This window comes from Cetorhinus maximus, chromosome 2 (genome assembly GCF_964194155.1).
Source record: "Cetorhinus maximus chromosome 2, sCetMax3.hap1.1, whole genome shotgun sequence".
NCBI lineage: Eukaryota > Metazoa > Chordata > Chondrichthyes > Lamniformes > Cetorhinidae > Cetorhinus > Cetorhinus maximus.
In genome coordinates this window covers 175,456,387-175,483,344 of record NC_135880.1, presented here as the reverse complement: position 1 = coordinate 175,483,344, position 26,958 = coordinate 175,456,387, and the positions used below count along the sequence as shown (strand labels likewise).

Below are 26,958 nucleotides of genomic sequence, written 5' to 3'. Positions count from 1 at the left end.
GCTACCGTACCCACACTCAAAAAAGGTTGCCAGTCAAATGGAAAATCCATAAGATGTTGTTATTTGAATTGAATAGCTTGGCACCCTCCCTTTCTGAGGGTGAACCTGGTTTTAAACTCCAAATGTGCCTTGACGGGAGAAAGAAACACCACAGTTTGGTATAGAAGAAAAGGTGGGTTGTTTATGTCGTATGGCTGCAGACTATCTGCGAACTGGTTTAACTGAGTTCAAATTTTGACAAGGATTCAAGACCAGGCAGCTGTAATAACTCAATACTGCAACCATCTGGCTGGATCCACTGCTGTGCCCTGCAACAATGTTTAAAAAATTGATTGTGCTTCTTTCACCCCTTCCCCTCAATCTTTTTATACTGCTCCTTCCTTCAACAACCCCCACCCCTCCAGTTTAACCACTGTTTCTCACCTCATTTCCTACTTTTCAGCCCAGAGGTTCCTTCCACCCAGTTTTGGGGAGGCAGTAGCACATTGGTAATATTACTGGATTAGCGATCTATTCTAGTGCTGTTTGAACACTGGCTCAAATTCCACCAGGGCCACTAGTGGAATTTAAATTCAGTTAATTAATAAAGTCTGTCCGGGGACTGGCTTTTAATTCCATTGTCAATTGTGATTTAAAAACCCATGTGATTTACTAATGCCTTTAGGGAAGGAAATCTGACGGCCTTACCTGTTACCTGTGACTCCAGCCACACTGCAATATGATTGACTCATAATTCCCTCTGAAATGGCCCAGCAAGCCACTCAGTTGTACCACAATGTCAAAAAGGAATGAAACTGGACGGACCACTTAGCATCGACCTAGGCACCGGAAAACTATATCACCATTCCTTCATTGTCGCTGGGTTAAAATCCTGGAATTCTCTTCCTAACAGCACCGTGGGTGTACCTCTACCACATGGACTGCAGAGGTTCAAGAAGGTGGCTCACCCCGACCTTCTCAAGGGCAGTTAGGGATGGGCAACAAATGCTGGCCTTGCCAGCGATGCCAACATCCTGCGAAAGAATAAATAAAAAGTTAATAAATCAGCACAATGTATACTTGAACATTTGCCTCTCTTACACCAACTGGGGCAAAGCAAATAAGCCACAAAAACTCTGAGAACACCAGTGCCCCTCTGATAGTCAGGAAACAAGAGGTGAACTAACTTTGTTGGCGCAGTTTAGACATGTATCACTGTTTCCACATGTCAGGTGCTATCATTATATTGCATGGCTGAAAGCTGCATTGATGGAGAAGTCAGATTTAGGTGTACTTTTTGTCATTCAGCATCCTAACTATTGCACATTGTGCCTATCCATAGAATTCAGTAAATACATAATACATCATTTGCAATATGTTTGGTCTGTGCATTTCATAAAATTGCTTTCCACAAATTCACTTCCTTTTCAATGGTTTAAGCACAGAATGTACAGTGTGTGCATAAGCACACGCGTGTGAGAAAGTAACATTTCTAAGACCGGTTGAGAAGCATACTCTGATGGCAAACCAGGCCCCTGCTGTCATGAGGTTTACAGTATTTAACATATTAGAGCTAATTTGGGAAGAGGGAAATAATTCACACAAACCAAAGATGCTTTAATATGGGTGATGTGCATTCTAGTCTGTTATCAGTTCATTGCTGTGAAACAGCTCTCTCACTGGCCAACGTGCAACTATCAATATTTCATCCTTGTGTTGTATAGTTCAAAATGCTTGCTCCGCTTATAACACAATTTAGAGTAATATAAACTATACTGCCAAGTACTTTCCACCATTCAACTCGGGTCATCCAAGAGACAATGTTGATTATTTGGTGATTTGGCAGAAAGTATGTGAAGCATGGTATATCAGTCCTTCAGTTCCAGATTTCTTCACTTGGTTTGTTTAAGCCTCAAAGGATTTATGTTTCCTTTTCGGCCACGTATTTCACTAGATTTCTCCAATTGCTAACTGGGCCTCAATAATGTAGGTAGTTTATCAGTTATTTTATTGCATCTATATTTCAAAATCCTGTCTACTGTTGGGTTGCTTTCAACACCTGTTTGCAGGGATAGTGTATTGGGTGATTGCAGCAGTGTAATGTTGTGAGGCACTGGCTTGGTGTATTTGTTCTGAGACGGTCTGTGTTTGATACCTAATCTCTCTCGCTAACTCCCATGCACCGAGAGTGCTGCATTGACATGAGGACCTGGTTTTGATATTTTCTTTTGCCTTAATCTTTTACATCATTTGTGAAATTGAAGTTGGCTTTTGAAACCTGAGACAGGTATGTAATATCGTTTTCCAATGACCTTTGCGAAATTGAAATTTAGTTTTGAATGGCTTTATGTGCAGCTTATATTTTTTTTCTTTCTCCTCCCTCTTAGAAAATGAAGAAAAAGGCTGTGAGGGTCAACAGAATGAGAAAACTGTGCGAAGCACCTTGACTGCACTAAGAAACTTCAGAGAGTTCCTCCTTTCCAAATACCCACACGAAAACCGGGAAATCCAAATCATACCATGCTCGGAACTTGATGCCTATCTAGCTTCGTTCTTCGTGGACGCCAGGCAGAAAGATGGCTCAGAGTACGAGCCCAACAGTTTGGCCAACTATCAGTGTGGACTTGAAAGGTACTTAAAGGAATACAAATATGGGTTCAGTATAACGAGGGATAAGGAATTCAGGCGCTCCCAAGAAGCACTGAAACAAAAGCAGCTTGAGCTGAGAGGCAAAGGGAAAGGGAACAAGCCTCACAAATCAATGAAACTCACCTTTGCTGATGAGCTCATCCTGCGTAAACGAGGCTTGCTGAGCCGGTACAACCCCGAGGGGCTGCTCAATCTCGTGTGGCTAAACAACACTAAAGCGTTTGGGCACTGTGCTGGGTTCCACAGTTCCACACTAAAATGGGGGGATATCAGGTTACACGTAACCGAGACAGGCTTGGAGTACCTGGAGTGGGAAATCATAGACAGCTCCGATGCACAAGGGAAGAGCCGGAGAGCGGGAACTGAGTGCAGAATTTACGCCACGCCACATTCTCCGCAGACATGCCCAGTGCAGGACTACAAGGAGTATGCTCAAAGACGCCCTCCAGCTATGCGTTATGAAGATGCCCCTTTTTACCTATCCATCAAGCCGGTCTGCAACCTGGCCGCACTTTACTGGTACAATAGCCAATCCCTCGGCAAGAATAAGCTCTCAAAAATGGTTAAAACCATGTGCGAAAAGGGGAATATTCCTGGGAGGAAGACCAACTTTAGTGTTTACCAGAGCTGCAGTTCTCTGTCTGAAGCACAAAGTAACCAGTTGGTGCTAATATGTAACAATCTGAGCCAGCAGGCTGCCCAGTCAATGTCAGGTCTCAACAATACAGGGAACTTCATCATCTCTGGTTCTTTTGACTCTTCCTCAGATACAGCCTGACAGAAATGTGCTTTGGGTTTATTTTTTAATTATTCTCCATGTTCTATCACTCTTTTATACAGTCAGTCTAATTACTTCTAAGCCACTGATAGTTTTTAATAGCAGCGTGTTAAAGGGTTATTGGCCTGAATTATGTCTCGAGACCAGGCACATTAAAACTCCAGTGAGCCAATGTACAAGTTAATGATGATTCTGTGACACACACTCTTTGAAATCTGAATACATTTTTTTTCAGTCTAGGAAGGTCTCATTTTTTTCAAGCAAATCTAGATATCATGAATCAAAATGTCATTGTTGAAACTCCAGAATTCTGGAAGTTGTTTAGAAAAGAAAACCCTGATTTTATTTCTAAATCTCTCCTTGTGATTCAAGAACTACCTTTTTTCCGTACAGCTTTTCAAAATGTGCACAATCTTTATCATTAAATTTCTGTAGCGAAAGGACTCTCAAATGTTTAAGTGCTAAGCATTCATGTAGAATCAGAGAAATCGCAGCCTTTTTCTCGTAGTCATAAATTTCTGAGCAGGTGAGATGGGTATAGTATTTTGGACAAACCTGCCGTGGATCTAAAGTGCAGAAGCCTCTTTTCACAGCTGCAGTATTAACTCTTCCATCCAGTATTAATTGTGTGCTGTTTTCAGCCATTTCTCCTCTCTCAGTATCATTGTTTTTTGCACCATCCCTGCTGCCATGTACCCACCGCTTTACATCCTTCACTGCAGATAATGGCATTAACCTTCTTGCTGCCCTGAGTCTTTCATCTGCGTGTGTATTCAGTGTGTTTAAGCAGCTTGCTTTCTTTGCCGAGCCAAAGTTTTTTTTTCCCCAATGGAGGGTGATTAGCTGGCTGTAAATCTTCCTAGGAACTGTGCTTCTAATTTTCCTAACAGTTAGAAAAAACATTAGTGAGAAAAATATCAGATTTAGGATTTATTTTTTAAATAGTTATGATTTGTAACTATACTTAATGTATTTGGAGTTTGAGGACCTGCTGTCAGGGGCCTGTATGATTTATATTGAGCCCTGCTGAGCAAACCAGTGATCTGTAGGCCTAATTACTTTGAATGGAAAACACTGATCAAGGTGTGCTATCAGGCAAAATAGTTAACCTGGATAAACCCAGAATTGTATCAGGCTGGTATCTCATCATTCTGGTCATAAGATAGTTGTACAGTACTTCATGACTAAAACCTTTAACCTTACATCCATCTTCTGTTTACTGAGCATGTCGTCTTGATACTGAGGAAGAAATTCAGTGTCCTGGTTAATTCGTTGTGTTGCAAATGCACAGTTTCTTGTCTGTTCATGTTGCATCTCATTGGACTCTGTGTGTACCTGAACGTTGCTTGTGAAATTCTACTAGCAATTTGATTTTGTATTTTAAAAGTTACAATTATTGGTGTTACAGATTTTATACGTCATCTTATTTATTTTAGTTCTTTTTGGATGACAGTTTGTAATTAGAATATTTGTATATGGCTGCTCGTACATAAATACTGATAGTTGTTGGAACCCCATTTTTTGCAAAGTGCATAAGCTAAGTCTGGTGTGAAATTCAATAATGGATGCTGGGTTCACACCAAGGAAGGATTGCAGCTCTGTATAGCCCTTTTGTCTTAACGGTCTAGTTCCACAAAACTCAAATGAAGTGGATTTCTGTGCAGGACACTGTGTTACTTCCTGTAGCACTTTCTGGAGCCACGAGTGAATGTGTGTGTATGTGTGTATGAGCGTGTGTGGGAGCATGAGTGTGTGTGTAAATGTAAATAAATTGGGCCCAATTTGCCAGCTTGTTCCCAGTTAAAATAATGAACAGTTCTAAAACTGGTAGAAGGAAAGATTTATATCAAAATAATGTGCCTACAAGTGCATGCACCTCTAAATGAAATGGTTAAAAATTTTACTTTTTAAAAAAAGTAAAATTTGAGTTTGATAAACTGAACTATTTGGTTAGTATTCAAACAGAGTTTATTGCTGTAACAATATGCAAAGATATATTAACAAGGAGACTGTTAGGTACTACTTTTTTAATCAAAAGCTAATATATAGAAATTAGTGTGTTTGGCTAATTTAACCCGTTGGGCATCTATACACTGAGATTTCAATAAAATCATGAGTATTAACAAATCATGAGTATTACAAATGTGGGCAAAATTGTAGTGCATTTCCTTCTTGCTGATTGTGCAGTAGATTTGCTCAGACGTGTTCTACAGATGTCAAAGGTTTTTTCAGTGCTCAAAGGGTTAAAATAACCTCTTGTTTTGGTTTGAGTCTTGAGGCCAATCTGGTGGGAGTTCTGTATGGCTCTAGATTTCAACTTAGGTTGGAAATTCTTTAGAATACTGTGAAACGTTAAAATCACTGCCTGAAGTGTAGTAGTTGACAATTATTATTCAATGTAGTTTTGTGTTTTTTGTCTAAATTTTATTAAAATACAGTGTTTAGGTACTGCCTTTTCTAACTGGCCTTCATAAACTCTGTTCTTTTGTCTTTTAATCTTTCAATGGGTGTTACATTGTTGAACTATTTCTGTTTTGGTTTACTTCCTGGCCCAGTGTACAGTTTCAGACTGTGGTACTTGCTTTCCCCTGCAGACAGCCCAAAGCAGTACTAGTGGGGAACAAAAAGAACTTTTTTGTACATATGAACTTTGCTTTGAATAAAAGGGCAAACTGTGAAGTAAAAAACAATGGTTGCCCAACTTTGTTCACACCTAAAATAAAAACTTTTATGCCAGACGATTAAGGTTCTCTGGGTTTCAGGACCCTGCAGCCAAGTATGCTTTTGGAGGGAATGGGGGTAATCAGGACAGGGCCTTCAAGTATTCCGCTGTGGCTTTGATTCCTGATGATTCAAGCTAAAGCAAGTGGGTCACTAAGTTGATCCAGTTAGCAACCAAAGCATACTCTGAATATCCAGGTTCATTCCTGATTGATGCTGTTACCCAATCCTAGAATGGTAGTGGAAGTTAGGAGCAGGAGGAGGCCATTCAGCCCCTCAAACCTGTTCTGCCATCCATCAGATCATGGCTGATCAGTATCTTAATTCCATCTACCCACGTTGGTTCCATACTCCTCAATAATATCTATTTCAGTTTCAGAATTTTAAATTTAGTAGTGCTACAGTTGGCCGATAGTGCTTCTTTGTTAAGGGGCAGGTTGGGGGGGATGCGGGTTGATGGATTTGGTCAGGGTTTCCATTCCTGATTGTTAACCAGCCCACTCCCTATTGGCAACATTCATGTGTGGATAGTCAAGTGAGGGAGACTTCTGGCTCAGCTCTGGTTCCCTCTGAGAATTCGACACTCGTCACAACTCAGAAGCGAATAATGGTCACTTTGGAGGTTATTTTCAGCCTGGGGCCACTGTATCCCATCAAAGTAGTAACAACTTCAGGAGGGGAAAGAAAGAAATTGGCAAGAAAAATGATCAAACAATTTTGAGCACTGGGAAAGATTTTTGGTTAATTGACCAAATTACTGTTGGCCATTGCATGATATAATATTTCTTTTTCTTATCTGAGGAAGAACTTTTTTTTTTGAGTGGAGCGGTAAGGACCCAGAACTTGCTACCTATTGAGGATGGTGGAAGCAGAAACAATTAATGATTTCAAAAAGAAATTGGATGGGCACTAAATAAACTTGCAGGACTACGGGGATAGAGCCGGGAAATGGTTTCTGCTTTACTTCAGCTTTAATTGTGTCGGTATCACAGACTAACATCCAACATTTATATGGATAGCACTAGCTCAATCAGGCATGATCTGCTGAGGTGGTAGTCCTGGTAGTGAAAGCTTTTAAATGGAAATAATGGGACTGATTGGATTGTTCTACAGAGAACTAGCATAGACTCAGTGGACCAAATGGCCTCTTCCATTGCCGTAATGACTTTGACTTTACAAGGTGTATTTTTCAATGCTTCAGAAAGTTGACATATTTTGCTGCTGTCTCCTAATGATGCACTGCAAGAACATCGGTTTATATTTTCTTAACACCTTGAAGCTAGTAAAATGTCCCAAGGAGCTTCACAGAAGCAATTATCAAATAAGATTTGACACCGAGCCACATAAGGAGATTTTGGGACAGGTGACCAAAAACTTGGTCAAAGCAGCAGGTCTTAAGGAGAAGGGAGAGGTGGAGAGGTTTAGGAAGGGAGCTGGGTAATAATTCCCCCCACCTCCTTACACAGTCTACCCTTAGTTGCAGCTAGCTAGATTTGAAACCAGGAAACCTTTGTTTTGTTGATGAATTAAAACCCAGAAGTCCACTACGATATAAAAGGTGGAGCACCACCTTTCTGTTTTGGCCACTAGGCTGCCTTTGTACCTGTAACATTCATATTGAAATGATTTTTTTTTTGTCATCCTCAGCTGGGAAGGGGTGAAAGTCGACCAACCATAATCCGATTCTGCTCTTTTTATGATCTTTTGTGTCTCTGTTTAGCCAAGTTAAATTATACTGTAATTAAGATAATGCTATTCACTACTCTACTACTAATTCGATTGTTAGATAATACACCAAATCCAAAATGTGTACACTCTGCACTCTGAGCATTCATTTAACAAGGTGCACCTTATAAAATTATCAATTTACACCTTACGATTAGATTAAGGGGAACTCTCGTTTTTATTTGCAAAGCATATGTACTTTGGCTTTGAGTTGCACCCTGACATCTGTGATTTTTCTTATTTCAAAAAAAACTAATGATTAATTTTGCTGAAAAGAGAGACATATTGTTAAAGCTTTTCATCTTGCACTCATCAGGACAAACACAAGAATGCCAAATTTCAAACGATCACAACAATTTATACTCTAGGGCAGTCCCTCAGCCAATCAGAGTTAACTTGCAAACCACTCAGCACCCTTTTTTCCTGTGGTATAAATTGTTATCATTATTTGAAATTTGGCATTCTTGCGTTTGCCCTGATGAGTGCAAGACAAAAAGCTTCAGCAGCATGTGTCTCTATTCAGTAATATTTAAATTATTAATTTGTTTTTTGTCTAAACATTTACATTCTAAACTGTATTCTGTCAAAATGAAATGTTGCTGTCATGCCAAAAAACATGCAAATCTCTATGCATTTTGTAATCAAGTCGTATTGTTGCAGTGTAGGCTAAGCATGTTTTGTAGGCGCTCTTATTTACCTAAGTTGTCAGTTTTTTTGGAAAATGTTAACATTTGCTGCTAATAATCAGTTACTGATTTTGAAGAGCCTTTGTGTATACTTAGGCTTCACCAATCAATTCTTTCATTTGCTGTTTGACTTATTGGTATGTGTGATAAACCAAAAGAAAAGTACAAACGGTTTTGAGTTGCTGGCTTCCTTCTACTTCTGGTTAAGACCATAATATTGTCTGCCGGGGGTGGTGGGTGGGGAAGAGGTAGCAGAAGGGGATGGACAGGATGATGTACTTCAGCAATATCTGGATTCTGAGTCTCTCTGTCTCTGCCCCACCCACCCTTCCCGCCTGCTAAACTTTTTCGACTTAATAAGTTGAAGTTTCAAGATGGAGTATATCCCTCCTAATTGTTACGCCAACCTTAATCACGTTTGATTTTAACAACTTTTGGGTGTGCACTGTCATTTCTTGAAGATGATGTGTTGAATTATCACGTTCTTCAGTATTATGCATTCAGAGTCTGGTAGGGTGGGAAAAAGTGTTAGGGGAGGGCTAGGTGTGTCATTTGCACATTTGGTCTTGTATCATACTCATATCTGCACACTATGACCGAATTGATTGGTACGCAAAAGTCTTTGATGTTTATTGCAAGCATATGTAGAGCTCTAAAGAAAATGAGAGAAAAAGGCAAAAAAAACACTTAAAATTAATCTGTTTTTAAAGTTGTTAATAATTGTCTCTTTGATTGCTGCATGCTATTTCAGAGTTTCCTCTGTGTATGTAGAAACTGAACTAGTTGCCAGATAATAAATGAATAAACCATGCTGTGTTCTCCACTTGGCTAGTTTTTAGTTTCTTTTAATGTTGTGCCTTTGGGCTAGAAATCGTGCAGCTGAGGATTACAAAGGCACCTCGTGTCCCTGTGTCATGTCACCAGAAATGTGTCATTGAAGGTAACAGATTATACATTTTGATTGTGGCTTGTTTGAAGGATTGCCAATAAATAAAATGGAAGTTCCGTGTTGCTGAATTAATGTCTTTTATTTTGTAATCCCATTTATTTTCTAAAGCATGAGCTATCTTATGTTATTTCTTATCGGCAATACTCAGTTCTTTTTAACTTCGTTGATTACTGTTCTGTGAAGTTGTGATTCTTCAGTACGTACTAGTCATTATTTCTTTCCGAGAAGATTGGTGGGAACCGATTTTTCTTTGAAATTCCATAGTTTGATTCAAATGTTAAGACAACGTTACATGTATGTAGTGCCTTTTATGATTTAAGGGCACCTCAAAGCAGTTTGCAGCCAATGAAGTGCTTCTGAAGTGTAACTGTTGTCTCTGTTGTGATATAGGGAACACAGCAGCCAATTTGCCCATAGTAAAGTCCCACAAACAGCAGTGTGGTAACAAATCTAGCCATCGCCCCCTTGACATTCAGTGGCATCACCATCATGGAATCCCCCACTATCAACATCCTGGGACGTTGCTATTGACCAGAAACTGAACTGGACTAGCCGTACAAATACTGTGACTACAAGAGCAGGTCAGAGGCTAGGAATCCTGCAGCATGTAACCGACCTCCCGACTCCCCAAAGCCTGTCCACCCTCCACAGGCACAAGTCAGGAGTGTGATGGAATACTCTCAACTTGCTTGGATCAGTGCAGCTCCAACAACACTCAAGAGCTCGACACCATCCAGGACAAAACAGCCACTTGATTGGCATCCCATCCACAAACATCCACTCCCTTCACCACTGACACACAGTGGCAGCAGTGTGCACCATGTGCAAGATGCAATGCAGCAATTCACCAAGACTCCTTAGACAGCACCTTCCAAACCCTCAACCACTACCATCTAGAAGGACAAGCAGATGCATGTTTCCCTCCAAGCCACTCACCAACCTGACTTGGAAATATATTGCTGTTCCTTCACTGTCACTGGCTGAAAATCCTGGAACTTCCTCTCTAACTGTGGGTGTACCTACTCCACATGGACTGTAGCGGTTAAAGAAGGCGACTCACTACCACCTTCTCAAGGGCAGTTAGGGATGGGCAATAAGTGTTGGCCTAGCCAGCACTACCTAGATCACATGAATGAATAAAAAAAAAAGACCAAACAATCTGTTTTAGTGATTTTGGTTATGGAATAAATATTGGGTTGTGACACTGGGAAAACTGCCCAGCTCTTTGAATAGTGTTGTGGAATCTTTTATCTTCCCTTGAGATGGCAGATGGAGCCTCGGGTTGTCATCTCATCTGAAAGACAACGCCTCCAACAATGCAGTACTGAGGGAGCGCTGCACTAAGGTCCAAGCCTAGATTATATGTATTTGGTGTTGGCACTTCTTGATCCGTATAGCATTTTGATAAAACTGACTAGTTTGCAAGGCACTTCAACAGGACAGTTAATTGTCTACTATATTGTTGTGGGTCAAAGGTCACATTGGCCAGACTGGATAAGGATGCCAGGTTTCCTTTCCAAAGTTGGGTTTTCGGAAAATCCAACCCCATTGTTGCCTTAACCCCAACCTTGAAAGGGCTGATTCTACTGTACCAATGTGACATTTCTATCTCTGAATGGTTTTTCTGATTGACAAGCTAAGGACGATTTTGTGCTATGACCTACATCGTACTGGGAAATTAACTGACTTGCCAAATTCATTCCGCTGAGATCTTGTGCAGCAAACGAAGAAGGAAAGCATTCATTCCATCAGTTTCAACTATACTTAAGCCCATGTCCCAAAGATGAAAGAACCATGTGCTAACTGCCTCCACAATTTCTCCTTGGTTTTAAAATTCTCATCCTTGTTTTCGAATCCGTCCATGGCCTCGACCCTCTGTAACATCCTGGTGCCCTCCAACCTTCTGAGATTTCTGCATTCCTTCAATTCTGATTGTTGTGGATCCCTAATTTTCTTTGCTTCAGCTGCCTGGGCTGTAACTTCTGGAATTCCTTCCCTAAACCTGTTCACATTTCTTCCTCCTTTGAGACGCTTCTTAAAACCTATCTCTTTTGACCGAATGTTTTGGTCATCTGTTCTAATATCTCTGGGGATCCAGTGTCACATTTGTTTATTACACTACTTTGAAGCGCCTTGGGACATGTTACTTTGTTAAAGCAGCTGTATAAATCCAAGTTGTTTTACTGTGCTGATACAGGTGTTAGTGAAAACTGTTGCCTTATTCAAATTTACACAATAATTAGGGGGGAAGAAATGAACATATTGGGATGGCTGCAAGGTCGTAAATAATGCAGGGGCTCAGCTGTCAGTAGAAGCTTGTGGAGTATTAAATCTAGAAGATGCTCCATCACTTTGTGAACTCCTGATATTAGTTCATTGCTGGAGCTTTTGGCCAGTCTATATGTGTAATTGATATTAACACAGCTTTTGGTTCAGATTTTTTCACCTCAGTGGTGTTCAACACTTAATTCAGGCAGTTATGCCGCTGGGCCTAAGAACATGTCATGAAGTGTTAAAAGTAATTCAAAATTGATTTGTAGGAACTGGACAGTGGAAAGGGTTTTTCTGAAGGAACTCAGAGTGGCCACGTTTGTCTCTGATTCAAGGATATTTGCTTCCATTGTGGAACGTATTGGGTTTTACACCTGTATTCTTCACAGGTTCCTCCAGGCAAAATAGCTTTGCCCAAACCACATGCCTGTGAAACCCATTTAACAGCTGGTCTCTCGCTTCTTACCCTGCAAGGGACCACGATAGCCTGTGGTGGGGAATCCTGCCCAGTCCACTGCCCTTTTGGCATAGCACAGCCTGGAGTGGATTGGGAGATTGCCCATGCTTTTCTGCTGTGCTATGCCGTTTTCATTCAATAATTTGAGGTGAGAAGGCCTAGATTTCAACATAGACACAGTTTGAGATCTCCCATGTATTAAGATCTCCTGTTTATATACCACCGTACCGTGGGTCGTGGCGGATAAGATGACCCCACAGTCAAGATGTCCCCTTTCATGGCTCCAAAAATCATGTTTATATCTATATTCGGCGTCTAAGTCTTTTCTGCTCAGAAATGCTAAACTCGCATGAGGAATCGGCCTCAATTTTTCACCTCAGAAATGCATGTTTCACTCTCCTTATAAGTCGGCACATGGGATCAAGCAGATGGTATGGTTGTGTTGCCAAGAAGATGTGTAGGAGTTTAAGACACACCCACACAGAGCAAGACTGCACATGGCGAACGACGAACACAAAAGAGTCCTCCAGCAAAAAGAACAGTACGGAGCTGGTTTCGAGCTACAAGTCGTAACATTTGCCAAATAACTGTGCTGCAGTGAGGGAATTTGGTGTTGGTGAAAAACTCGACTGACACTGAAAGAAGGAATCCACCCTGAAGAAAATGGCTAAGACCAAATGCGCTATGAGAACAAGGACCAGCGACTGGCCTGATCTTGAGAGGCATTTATCAGAATGGGTTCCTCGAAAATCGAATGGTTACGTTGTCACCAGAAATATAATTCCTATATGCGCACTTAAGCGGGCCTAAAAGCCTGAGTTCAGCAAAGATTTCAGACCAACAGCTAGCCACAGTAGCCGTTTCGTGGAACAAAATCAGTCTAGTATTGTGGCAGAAGATCTAGATAATTCAGGGACTACCAAAAGACCTCAATGTCAAAATTCCTGGTCTCTAGCAATTCATCATCAGACAGTGGCAAAAACATGAGTACCTATTATGTTGCATTGGAAACATGAATGAAACGTCCATGGATTTTGCAATCCTCAGCAGCCAAACTATGGACTGGAAAGGTTCAAGAACAGTTATAGTGAAAACTACAGGGCACGAAAGATTTATGATGGCACCAGCCTGCATGGCAAACAGAAATTAAAAGCCTACGGTAATTTTCAAACAAAAGCACACTGAAAATCAAGTTCCCTGCAGGAGTTTTGTGCATACCTGTGACAACAGTTGGAGGATGGAGTGAAGTTATGGATCGATAATATGTAGAATATGTGACCTTGTGGCCTATGCAAAGAACCACCTTATTAGTGTGGGACATGTTCAAATCCCACATATCCGATGAGATCAAGAGACACCTGCAAAGAAATAACACCCACGTTGCAGTTATACCAGAAGGATCTAATGTCCGTGGTTCAACCTTTGGATGTGTGCATCAACAAATTATTCAAGGATCATGTTCATGCTGAACGCAATAGGTGGATGATTGATGGAGAAAAAACCTTCACAAAGAGTGGAATTATGCGTGCTACCCTGCTTGATGTTTTGTGTTTCGTTATTAATGCGCAAATTGTCATCAGATTGTTCATAAAATGCAGAACATCCAAGTCAACGGATGGAGAGGAAGATGATTTGTTGTGGAAGGATAATTCTGAAACTGAAAGCACCAAATCTGATCCAGAGTGGGATCCTTATGATTATGTTGTAGCTAAAGTGACTTCGAATGAATTCGATGAACTCTCCACCCGTTGCAGAAGACAATTAATTTGACGGTTTTTAGAATGTTTTGGTTGTGATTAAAGGTATACTTGTAGAATTAATTCACTCAATAAAACATGTCACATTGATCTAATTTGAATTACTGCTTTTTTTTTTACATTTCAAAATGGCGCCCACCCACACCCAGATTAGGGGGTTCACGTTTTATACTTGATGTATAGGTCAACCTCCAAGTTCGAAAAATTTTTCAAGGCTTCAAAAGTCGACTTTACGCCATGATCTACAGTATGTTTCATTTTTATCACAAAAACATATTCTTGGTTGAAACTTACAGCCTGCAGCACTTCAGTCCCAGTAAAGGTCACATTGGTCAAACCAGCAGTTGTAAGATTTGCAAAAATGATGGACAGATCCATAATTTTAAATAGCAATTACTTTTTGCCAGAGCAGGATTCCTTGTATTTGATCGGTACTCTCCATTAGAGATGTGGACTTGATTGTATCTGTGCTTTAGTCCATTTATCCCTGGCTTTTACCTGTATATCACACTTGATGTGTGTGTAATATATAGTTTCAAATTTTTGTGAACAAAGTTGGGACATTTTACTAGTAAAGAACTTGATTTCTTTTATATTAATGAGTCCTGTTTAAACATTAAACTTTCTGTATTTCCAAAAGATGATAACCCCATGTGTCTGCATTTTTAAGGATACCTTCAAAGCAGCATTTCTTTTTAATTTACTTATTCATGGGATGTTGGTGTCACTGGCTAGGCTAGCATTTGTTGCCCATCCCTAATTGCCCTTGAGAAGGTGGTGGTGAGCTGCCTTCTTGAACCACTGCAGTCCATGTGGTGAGGGTACACCCACAGTGCTGTTAGAGAGGGAGTTCCAAGATTATGACCCAGCAACATTGAAGGGATGGCGATATAGTTCCAAGTCAGGATGCTGTGTGGCTTGGAGGGGAACTTACAGGTGGTGGTGTTCCAATGCGTCTGCTGCCCTTGTCCTTCTAGATGATAGTGACCGTAGGTTTTGAATGTGCTGTCCAAGGAGCTTTGGTGAGTTCCTGCAGTGCACCTTGTAAATGGTACACACTGCAGCCACTGTGCATCGGTGGTGGAGGAAGTGAATGTTTGTGGATGGGGTGCCACTCAAGTGGGCTGCTTTGTCTTGGATGGTGTCAAGCTTCTTGAGTGTTGCTGGAGCTGCACTCATCCAAGCAAGTGGAGAGTATTCCATCACACTCCTGACTTATGCCCTGTAGATGGTGGACAGGCTTTGGGGAGTCAGAAGGTGAGTTACTCACCACAGGATTCCGAGCCTCTGCCCTGCTATTGTTGTATTTATGTGGCTGGTCCAATTCAGTTTCTGGTCAATGGTAACCCCAAGGATGTTAATAGTGGGGGATTCAGCAATGATAATGCCATTGAACATCAAGGGTCAATGGTTAGATTCTCTCTTGTTGGAGATGGTCATTGCCTGGCACTTGTGTGGTGTGAATGTTACTTGCCACTCGTCAGCCCAAGCCTGGATATTGTCCAGGTCTTGCTGCATTTGGACATGGACTGCTTCAGTATCTGAGGAGTCGCGAATGGTGCTGAACATTGTGCAATCATCAGTGAACATCCCCACTTCTGACCTTATGATGAAAGGAAGGTCATTAATGAAGCAGCTGAAGATGGTTGGGCCTAAGACACTACCCTTAGTTATCACATCCTTTGGATTATCAGATTGCATGACTGAAAATGTACGATCCCTGCCCGTGCAGCATGGAATGCACTTTCTAATTTTCTCCTCTAATATTACATGCAGTCTTATTGTGACAAATATTGCAATGATTTGTGAAGGCCAGATGCCAGTCTTTGTGTAAAAGCTGCTGAAACCATAGTCAGGTGGTTGGGTCTAGTCAGGTTGGCTCGAGGCGTAGTCGGGTGGTCGGGGGGCAGTTGGGGGGGATGGCCAGTGCAGTAGTCAGGTTGGATCGGGAGTCAGGGAAGGGAGTTGGGAGAGTCAGTTGTGTAGTTACCTAGGAGTTAGGCTAGGTTTTTTCCATCTAACATTTCCTCATTAACTATTCAGGTAAGAAAGTCAAAACTTTCCAAAGTATCCAACTCTGACTCCGAGTTGGAGACTTTTTCCAGAGGGTCTCGGGGAGTAGGGGAATTGCTCATCGGAAGTTCAAACATCCCGGACAATTCCCACAGAATCAGTGCATCAAAGCCAGGGACCTCTGCAGAGTCCTGTAGCGCATCTTGGGGGCACATCTGGTTGTTGACCATGCGGAAACCAGAAGATCTGGGCCACAATGTCTTACCTCACCATTAATTGTCAAACATCATTCTAGTTCTAATGTTTGAGAGAGAATACTGCAATATTGAATGGCTCGAACATCATAGTTGCACGATTTTCTTTTGGCAGCTGTACATGGCATTAGCTGCTTGAATTTACCTGTTCACAAGCCCACCACTCTGTCTGGCCATCCTGGGTTAGCAGTATTGATTTGTAATGACTAGTTTATCTCCAGAGTTCTCATTCTTAACATAGTTTAAGACTTATTAATCTCGAATTCCCTCCCTAAACCTCTCCACCTTTCTCACTTTCCTTTTAAGACTTCTTAAAATCTGCCTCTTTTTCTGAGCTTTTGGTTACCTGTCTTAATATCATCTTATCTGGCTTGGTGACGAATTGTGTCTGATGCTCCTTCTACTACGTTAAAGGGATAATATAAATGCAAATTGTAATTGTTGCTATAAATCTTGACCTGAAAGCGAGAGGTTTTCATGTTGCTGTTAAACTGCCGAAGTATGAGGTTCAATTAAAGCAACTAGGATAGTAACCTCTGAATGAATGTCAGGAAACAAAATTAATTTAAATTTTTGTTTATAGTAGAAATCATGTTTCCAGTTCTGGGGACTTTTATTCACTGTCTTGGTACACAGTATTTTCAACTTGCGAAAGCACTTTGGGGGCATTTTTCTACATTGGCACAGAATAAATGCTTCTGTTGTTGAAATATGTATTCTTGTCATTGCTATTTCCAGCCACAAAAGCTGGGAATGAAACCACACACAACCGAAATGAAGTACTGCATGACTGTGGTAGGACTGAAGACTGTTGTAAAGAATTCCCCTTTTACAGCAGGTGTATTTATCTTGCCGAGTCTATACTTTAACGCCACAGAGCTGTCTCTTCAAGAGCCGACTGGAGTTGAGAATGTGAACAACCAGCATGACTACTGGTTGAATCTGACCTTGACACAAAAAAAAAATTACGGGTGTTGTGACTGAAACTTACTGCAGTGACGCACAGTTTAACTACAAAAGCTTTTTTTATCTCCAAATTACTTTGCTGTCATTCTGAAGGGCTCCTTTGTTTGACAGTGTGTTGCTTGATCTGTCCAGGCTCCCCCTAGCGTGCAGACACAATCCTTCCTACTCCAGAGCATTGCATGTCTGCAGTCTAATAGCATGGCGAGCATCTGGACCAGATCAAGAGCAGCTCTGGTGACTGAAAATGGTTTTCATGAGCTGAACTTCACCGCATTGTTTTAAGCGCAACCATCATCTAGACACGTAACAAAGCAGGAATGGAGAACACCTCCTTCCCATGTGTTTCATTATCTGTTTCCTTGTGTGAGATACAGCCTGCTTTAGAGATAGGGTGGTGCTTATGTAACGTCATTCATGCTCTGAACTCCTGTAAGTTTTGAGATTTGTTTTTGGAACCAACTCAGCTCACAAGAATAGTTTAATTTCAACATATTTTTAATGTGGTGAGGTGAAAAGGTATTAATAAATTTGAGGGGATGGGGGGAGCGGTGACTGCAAGTCATGAGAAATCTCCCACCAAAAAATATTACAGGATACTTAATAAAACCCTCCCAATACTCAGTATGTTTGTCCAGTAAATAGGTGGAGCCACGTCGACAAGGAAAGCTCCAAGTTCAATCCCTTTCCCTCTCTTAGTTGAGCCAAACATGGATACAGGTTGGAGTGTCCCAGTTGATCCCATCACTCCTGGGTGAAGGATATCAATATCCAGGATCCTTTCAGGGTTTTAAAAAATTCTTTCATGGGACATGGACGTCACTGGCTGCGCCAGCAATTTTATTGCCCATCTCTAGTTGCCCTTGAGAAGGTGGTGGTGGCTCACCACCACCTCGAACTGCTGCTTTCCATGTAGTGCAGGTACACCCCACAGTGCTGTTTGGGAGGGAGCTTCAGGATTTTGACTCAGCAACAGTTAAGGAACATTTGTGAACAGTGATGAGAATATGCAGCACAGCAACAGGCTGATATAAAAAACAAAAAATGCTCAAAAAGCTCAGCAGGTCTGGCAGCATCTGTGGAGAGAGAAACAGAGATAACGTTTCAAGTCCATATGACTCTTCAGAACTCTGAAAAAGAGTCATACGGACTCGAAACGTTAACTCTGTTTCTCTCTCCACAGATGCTGCCAGACCTGCTGAGTTTTTCCAGCATTTTCTGTTTTTATTTCAGATTTCCAGCATCTGCAGTATTTTGCTTTTATCTCTGTCTATGCTGTTGTTTATGGTCCACATGAACCTCCTCCCACCCTTCTTCATCTCACCTTATCAACATAATACTCTGTTCCTTTCTTCCTCACGTGCTTATCTAGTTTTCCCCTTAAAAACATCTATGCTGTTCACCTCAGCTGCTTCTTGCGGACCTGAGTCTATCACCCTGTTTCCACTTTTGGTCTTTATTTTGCTTTTCTTTTTACTCGTCTGAGATTCCTCATACATCCTTCCACGTCTCTACTCTCAGATTACCTTCCCTCCCAAATCCCTACCCAACCCTTCAGAACTCCTCAACCTTCCTACTCTCTTACCATCATCCAAGGCTTGACACCCTCATAGATAAACCTCCAACTTCCCTCCATGCCTCTCTCGATATCCTTTGAAGGACTCATCAAGGCACTTGGCGCTGACCCATTATGAACAGCAACCCAAATTGCCCCGTCCCACTGTCTCAACAATCTCTTCTCCGCACCCCCTGCCCACCCAGTTTGCTCACTGGCGGCTAATCTTGTCAATCTTCTTCCTGTCCAATTCATCCCTCCCACTGCCAACACTGTGATCTCTGCTCTCACCAGCCCAATGCATTTTCTCCAGAATGTCTGATCACATGTGAACAAGGTACTTGCTAATCCATAAACTTACTGTAGATGACTGCATTGACATCATGGCCTTGATGGAAACCTGGCTGAGGGGTGATGACACCTTCCCCATAATGAAGCGTTCCCACCTGGTTATATCTTTCAGCACTTGCCCAGTCAAGATTGTCAAAACACTCGACCTGACCCCATACACCTCTGTCATCTTTTCCCTCCTTTGAATATCTCAGCTTGTTCACTTCTCTCACCACTCGTTCAAAATCATTCTCTACCACCCTTCCAAACATGATTTTCTCACCGAGATTTCTTCATTGCTTTCCTCCCTCAGCCACTGCACTGAATGACTTCTCATCCTTGGTGATTTCAACCTCCATCTCAACTCATCATGTTCTTTCTCCTCTGAATTCAGTGCCCTCTTAAATCTCTCGCTCCATGTACACTCCCCAACCCATATTCACAGCCACCCCCTTGACCTTGCCCTCTCGTGACCTTGCTTGTCCCATTGTATCAATCACAGATAAGGCCGTCTCTGATGGCTGCTTTATATTGCTCTCCCTCCCACATCCCCCTTCCACACCCCAACCCTACTTCCTTCGATATCCAGCGCCAGGAACAACTAGCCCCCAATTCACCTACAACGACACTTTCAAAATCCCAACACTCTAGCGTTTGGCCTTGTGTGTCATACATCTCTGCAGCTACTGATTTGCACAATCGTCCAATATATCTGCGCTCATCTAATTCTGGACTCCTGAGCATCCCCAATTTTAATCACTTCACTCATTGGTGGCCGTGCCTTCAGCTGCCTAAGCCCTAGGCTTGAGAATTTGCCCTCTACACCTCTTGACCTCACTACCTCCCTTTCCTCCTTGAAGACACTCTGAATCTCCTCCTGTGGGTTGGGGTAATATTTTGCTTTCTTTTCTAATGCTCCTCTGAAGCGCCTTGGGACATTTTTTTCATATTAAAAGCACCATATAAATATAATTTCTTCTTGTGGTAGTGAGTTGTACATTCTTGGCCAATGTCAGTGTCTGGCTCAACTGTGATATCCCCTTCAATCAAACAATCTACGGTACTCTGTCGTGGCTCACCTGTGAATAATGTGCATTTTGTGTGAGGCACATCTGTCCTTGAATCTGTTCCCCAGTGAGGAGATGTGATCAGAGAGATCAATGAACCATCCCTGTCACCACCCTAACTGAGATCAGCTAGTTCAACACAGTCAACAATGATCTGCATTTATATGGCGCCTGGGTCAGTACGACATCAAGCTCTGAATTTGTAATATTTATTAATTGGCATTATTGTTGTGCTTGAAGTGAGATGTATAGAGCTGGCCTGGATGATTCACCTGGTGTTCATTTTGTTTTCCTTTACTCCCACCCTGCCTCCAAAGGGAAGTGACTCACTTTCAAACAAGCATCACACCTTGAGCAACACAGTCTTAAGTTTGCTACAGGATACGATGCATCAGAGTACTGGCAGGAGAAAGATGCCACTGTTGTGGCATCACTGCATAGTCCAATCTGTAACACAGCAATGCGGGAATAAAAAAATAGAACACCCCTCCCCTGTCATTCTTCAAATAGTGTTATGGGATCTTTTGCATCCACCCGTGAGGGTGGGCAGTCCCTCGGATTTAATGGCACCTCCAACAGTGCAGCACTCCCTCGCTACTGTCTGGAGCTGCCAGCCTAGGTTTTGTGTTCAGGTGTCTGGTGTAGGTCTTAAAGTTGCAACCTTCCGAATCAGAGGCAAGAGTGTTACCCACTGAGCCACAGCTGACACCTTTAAATATTGTTGAGCTTTGTGAAGTAGATAAGAATTTGCACACCTGTTGGTTGATCTTGCACCCTCCTTTTGGTATTTCTGACTTCAGTCTTCCACTGTCTAACGCAAGCAACCAAAACCTCAAGCTGTAATTGTAGCGCATGACCTTTCCAAGTGGCGTGAGTATGTTCTTCAGTTCCTTGCATGGTATGTTTTGTGAATATCCGTCCTGAGATTTTTGGGTGAAATTGATTACCCTGTTTCACATCTGCCATCATTTTCATTTCTGTAAAAAAAACCAGGCTGTTGATTCACCCGTGCGTTTCGTTCAATCGCTGAACACCAATTTCACCCCCTAGGTTCCTGCAAGCCGCAGTGGGATTGGTTCAAATTAGTTTGAAAAGGGATCATTTCTGGTAGCCGTGGGGCTTGACGATAAGTGCGTGGTTTTGCGGAATATATCAAAAGCAATGACTTGCCTGTTGAACTGCTTTGAGCTCTTCATAAAGTATTCCACGCTATTGTTGCAGTCTATGTTTTAGATGTTTATCTGTGGAGGAGTGCAAGGATTGGAATAGCCAATTTACTCCATCAGCCAGTTAGATCTGCTAATTTAGGAGCTGTCCTCCTCCGTAATATATTCTGTTCATACAACAATTTTTTTTTCTTAAAATTTAGTTTTAATGGGATTTCATTAAAAGCACAGAGGATACCTCAATTGCTGCTGATTGTTCTATGACTTGACAACATCTTGGAAATCCCCATAACAGGGTGTTATGTGTTAAATTCACGGGGCTCTGTCTGCCTTGTCTCATCATAGAATCAGCAAAGAATCGGAATGAATATTTACTTAAACTCTCAACAAAAACTATTCTTACCATGTGCCGAGTGTCACAGCTTTGCAATAATTGTGCAGGTTATTGAGGCCCTTCTGGTTACTGTGTTATGTTTGGTAGAGCACAGCGGTGTAATAATGGGGCAATCGTAAAGAAATTTTGGCAATATCCCACTCTCAGCTTCACAATCGAGGGAAACTCTTTCGAGTTACCAACAGTCACAGATTGCAACTTCTTTCGAGTACAATCACAGTTCTTGGTTTTCCGGGAGTGGGACATGAACCCACAATCCTCTGATTCAAAGGCGAGGGTGCTATGAACTGAGCCACAGCTGACACCTCCCACAATCGAGGGAAGGTAAACACTTTTCAATCACCTTCAAGTTAGTGGTCAATTACAGAGAAATGTGGCTACATAGAGTGCCTGACCAGAATGGAGATGATTGTGTAAATTCACAGCTGCATAACGTGCCGCCACTGTTCCCGGCCAGAATGGAGATGATTGTGTAAATTCACAGCTGCATATAGTGCCGCCACTGTTCCCGGCCTGAATGGAGATGTTTGCGTAATTTCCTCCATCACATCTGGAGACTATGCATTTTTTTTTTTATAAGTGACTGGATGGATTTTATGCACCGAATTTGCATTATATAACTATCCTCCACTTACTGCATTTTGTTGGAGAAATTGCCCTGCTTTCATGTTGCTGTGGTTTCAATCAATCTTTTTACTGTAGCTCAAAACTCTTTTTAAATGGATTCTGTCGACTGCTGTGATGCACTGTTTAAATAGACTGTGTTTGGTGTAAGATAGACTGTTTGCTCCAAGTTCTGCCCTGCCTCCAACTCATTGGCTGGCACATTGGTATAAACAGTCAGTGGAGAAATATTGGAAGAAGCCTCAGAGAGGTAACTCTGGCCCGCTCGAGATGCTACATTGTATCAGGAGAATAAAAAGAGGGGGATGAGACAGAATCAATAATTTAATAATGGGGGCACAATTTCTAAGTGATACTAAACAACTTGAAGCCATTTAGTGGATGCTCCCTTTTTATATGCAGTTCAGTATTGAGGAGTAAAGAAACTGACATGATCATGGCGTTAGGAAATCAATTCGTTTCCCACCCAAGACCTGGCACAATCTGAATCAAACCAGCACTTGATTATTAATAATGTCTCATTCAGCTTTTGGCTATTCTTCCCCTGCAGAGGGGTTTGTTATTCCTGTAATGCTCTGTTCCTTTCTAACTAACCTTGGCCGTCACCTGTGGGTTGTCTTTTTCTCTTTCTTTTGTATAGCCTTTTCTGGAAAACTCAACAGGTTTCCGACGTTTGATGGCGAACTCAAGGAGCTCTGCACAAGCGCCGTCAGTGCAAACACCACAAAGGCAACGCTGTATTCACTGAATGTGTGGCGATACTGGTGTGTGACAAGAGAGCTAAAGCAATACATGGACATTACCAAAGTAGGTCCTCTGAATATTTATGTAGAATGACAATACACAGGGTGTGCAAAATAGAAACAGGCCATTCGGCCCAACTGGTCTGTCCTGGTGTTTATGCTGCATACGAGCTTCATCTCACCCTATTGGCACATCCTTCAATTCCTTCCTCTTTCTTGTGTTTATTTAGATTCCCGTTAAAGGCATACTTCTGCACCAAGCAATTGTAGATATGGTTTTTGCAGAGAAAAGATTGCGAGATATGATGGTGAAATAGAGTTAATCCGTATTTTTTAAAAATGAGAACAGCTGTGTTGTCCTAATGCTCTTTTCCTGTCCTTGCAATCTCATGTTCTAATCATATTGCAGCATAGGTTTGTGATTGCAGGCACCAGGGTTTTCCTGCAGCGTTTCAATTCATGGCTAGTTTTAATGCACTATACTGGGATGCAGTAGATGGATGCAGTTTTCCCTTTGTCAGCTACACTCTTCAGTGTAAACAGTTCAGGAAACCAGTGACCCCTGTTGTTGTGTTAAGGCCACCTGTTGGTGTAGAGTAAATGTAGGGGGGCTGGTCTGCACACACTGGTACTCCATAGAACCGGGACTTCTGCAATGCACAGCAAAGCCTAGAGACCAAAATAGTGATGAAAGGTAACATACGGATCACTCTCCTGAAACAGGCAAATTTACGGAGGAGCACCAGACACTCCCAAGCATTTAGTTAAATGCTTGAAGGGAGAAACTTTGCAGAGCTATGCGGTAATAGCTGGAGAGTGCCTATTTCCATCTCTGTAACATTGCTCAACTTTGCCCCTGCTTCAGTTCCTCATCCGTGCCTTTGTTACCTCTAGACTTGACTATTCCAATGCACCGTTGGCTGCTCTCCCACATTCTACCTTCCGTAAACTTGGAGGTCATCCAGAACTCTGCTGCCCATGTCTTAACTCACACCAATTCCCGTTGCCCTATCACCCCTGTGCTCACTGATCTACATTGGCTCTCAGTCGAGCAACATCTTGATTTTTAAATTTTCATCCTAGTTTTCACATCCCTTCCATGGCCTCACCCCCTCCCTATCTTTGTAATTTCCTCCAGCCCCACAACCTTCCGAGATAACATGCACTCCTCTAATTCTGACGTTTTGCACATTCCCAATCATAATTGCTCCCCTGTTGGTGGCTGTGCCTTTGGTTGCCTAGGCTCCAAGCTCTGGGATACCCACCCTTCATCTCTTCACCTCTCTACCTTTCTTTCCTCCTTTAAGACATTCCTTAAAACTTACGACTTTGACCAAGCTCCTGGTCATCTGTCCAAATATCTCCTTATGTGGCTCAGTGTCATGTTTTGTTTTATAATGCTCCTATGAAGCATTTTGGGACATTTCATTATGTTAAAGGCGCTATATAAATATAAGTTGTTTTAGTGAGACGAAATTGGACAGCTCTTTCAGATAGCTGGCACAGACACAGTGGTCCAAATGATCACCGCCTGTGCTTTATCTTTTTATGATTCAATGAATCTCTTGTAGCCTTTTTGTAATCTCTTTTTGTGGTCATGGTTTTGAATGTTTCCCTTATTTCAATTGTTTAAACCTATTGCTACAAACCTTACGACCAGCTACATGAATGATACTATTGTCCACATGGATAGACTTGCTGCTCTTACAGGAGTTTGTTTTAAAGGTTGACTTTAAGGGCTTATTGTCACGATCAGTACCTTTTTAGGAATAGAAGGGTTAGAAAGGAACTTATATTCATTTTGATCTTCCTTTTTATTCACGTGGTTGGATTGTGGAAGGGGACTGATTCAGAGGAACTGGCATTGAATGGTGAGAATGTGAAACTCACCACCACAAGGAGTGGATGAGGTGAATAACATCGATGTTTTTAAGGGAAGCTAGGCAAGTGCATGAGGGAGAAAAGAATGGAAGGTTATGCTGGGATTTAGATGAGGAAGGGTGGGAGGAGGCTTATGTGGATAGAAACACCAGCATAGACCAATTGGATTGAACATTCTGTTTCCCTCGTGGGGTCTCTTATTCAGTAAATTTGTGAGCGCGGTGACTTAACATAAGCCCGGGTGTTTTGGCTTCATTCACCTTCACCTGGGGACATGGCGTGTGGAGGCAAGTTGTCTTCCCAGGGGGAGGCAGGGAAGCTGTCGATTTTTGTAGCTCATGTTACTAACTCTGGACGTATTTCTGGATCTTTCCCCACATGACCTCCTGTCTCCGACTGCCTCTCCCTATTCAATAAAAAAGGGGGCAGGGGGTAGAAGCTTTAAATTATTTTCTCCTGTGTCGCTCATTGCATTGCCCAGGCCTTTAATCCCTGGAGACTTCAGGACATTTCTGGAGGGTCGGTGACCCTATGTGCCAGTTGAATCCTCTCTTAAGGAAATTAAATTAATCTTACTACAATAACAACCCTGTCCTACCTGTTGTTTCTTATGCAATGCATTCCAACTATTTATATCTCATTCTGTAACGAAAAAGCTATTTTTATGTATTCTAAACATCCTTTTCAACACTGAATCTTGCCCTGGAGTATCTGAAATTACTGTTTCAGGTTTACTTTCTCTGCCGTTAACTATCTCATGTAATTTTCATAGTCCTCTCAGGGTCATTTCTTTTCAAGGCCACTCCCTAGAGTTCCTTCTTGCTCCCACTCTCATCACCATCTTCTCGAGGGCAATTAGAAATGGGCAATGAATGCTAGTCATCAGTGCCCATATCCTATGAATGAATTTTAAAAAAACACAATCAGCCTCGATTATCTCTTGTGCACTGCCCGTTTATACCAGAGATCATATATACCAGATAGTGTAAGGTTTGGTCTGAGCAAGGATACTTTACAGCTTTTTACAGGATACTGTGGCAATTTGAAAACAACTGATAAGACAATATAGCCAACATCGGATTGCCTTTACTTACTGCCACTTCATAAAGTTTAGAGGTGCTGAGAAAGGAGACAAGAAATCAATTTTCCCCTCAGCACGCCATATTCTACATGTGGATTAAATGTACCATAAGACCATAAGACATAGGAGCAGAAATTAGGCCATTTGGCCCATCGAGTTTGCTCCGCCATTCAATCATGGCTGATAAGTTTCTCAACCCCATTCTCCCCGTAACCTTTGATCCCCTTACCAATCAAGAACCTATCTATGTACCTTCCATTTTCCAATGTTCACTTTGTCTCCTGAGCTTCATTTTTCACTGATCTTGGCTGCCCTTGTCTGAGTTCATAGTTGATTTAACCACCATCCACTGACTGCCTGCTGGCAACTCATGAAAGCTGCACTGACATATGTTTGAGAACACTTCAGCCAGGCTGCTGTGACCAGGAAACAAAGAGGCTTCAAAGGAAAAAGTCATAATAGATGTAATTTATGAAAGCAAACAGTAGGGCTATCCGATGGCTCAGTGAGTGTGGTTTGATCCCCATTCCGAGCAGAGTTAGAGAGGTTTCTGAATGTTCTGCTCTGTAAATAACTCTATGCAAGGGCGCTGGATTGGGGAGTGGGGTATGGTGGTGCGAGGTGGTACTGCAGTGGTGGAAGTATCCCCAGGCTAATTGGAGTGGGGAGCAGCCAGTGTTCTTGCTCACGATCAACTGCAGGAAAGTGCATGTGTGGGATCTCGATCAGGCTTCACTGCGATCAAATAGCTCATTGACCGTCTAGGCTGACACTTAAGCAATAGCTACTTGAGTAAGGTGCTTGGAGGGGGATCACCAATGAAACTACACCCTGTTGTCATGAGACAACACCTTTCAGGTGAGGAGGGGAGTGTGTGTAAAGGGAAGACCACTGGAGGAGTTGTGTGATTTCAAC

General features: G+C 42.0%; 1 protein-coding gene across 6 annotated transcripts in view; it reads left to right on the top strand.

The window, feature by feature from the left end:
* kiaa1958 (KIAA1958 ortholog) overlaps positions 1–26,958 on the top strand; it is a 117,401-nt gene that overhangs the window by 87,862 nt on the left and 2,581 nt on the right. For 5 of the 6 annotated variants that reach the window (XM_078571125.1, XM_078571118.1, XM_078571110.1 and 2 more), the window contains one exon: positions 2,367–9,551. In XM_078571125.1, coding sequence (XP_078427251.1) covers positions 2,367–3,406 — 1,040 coding nt within the window. In that variant the 3' untranslated portion in view covers positions 3,407–9,551. Of the gene's footprint in view, positions 1–2,366; positions 9,552–22,978; positions 23,146–26,958 lie in introns of those variants that run through there. The other variant, XM_078571135.1, reaches the window with a different exon arrangement.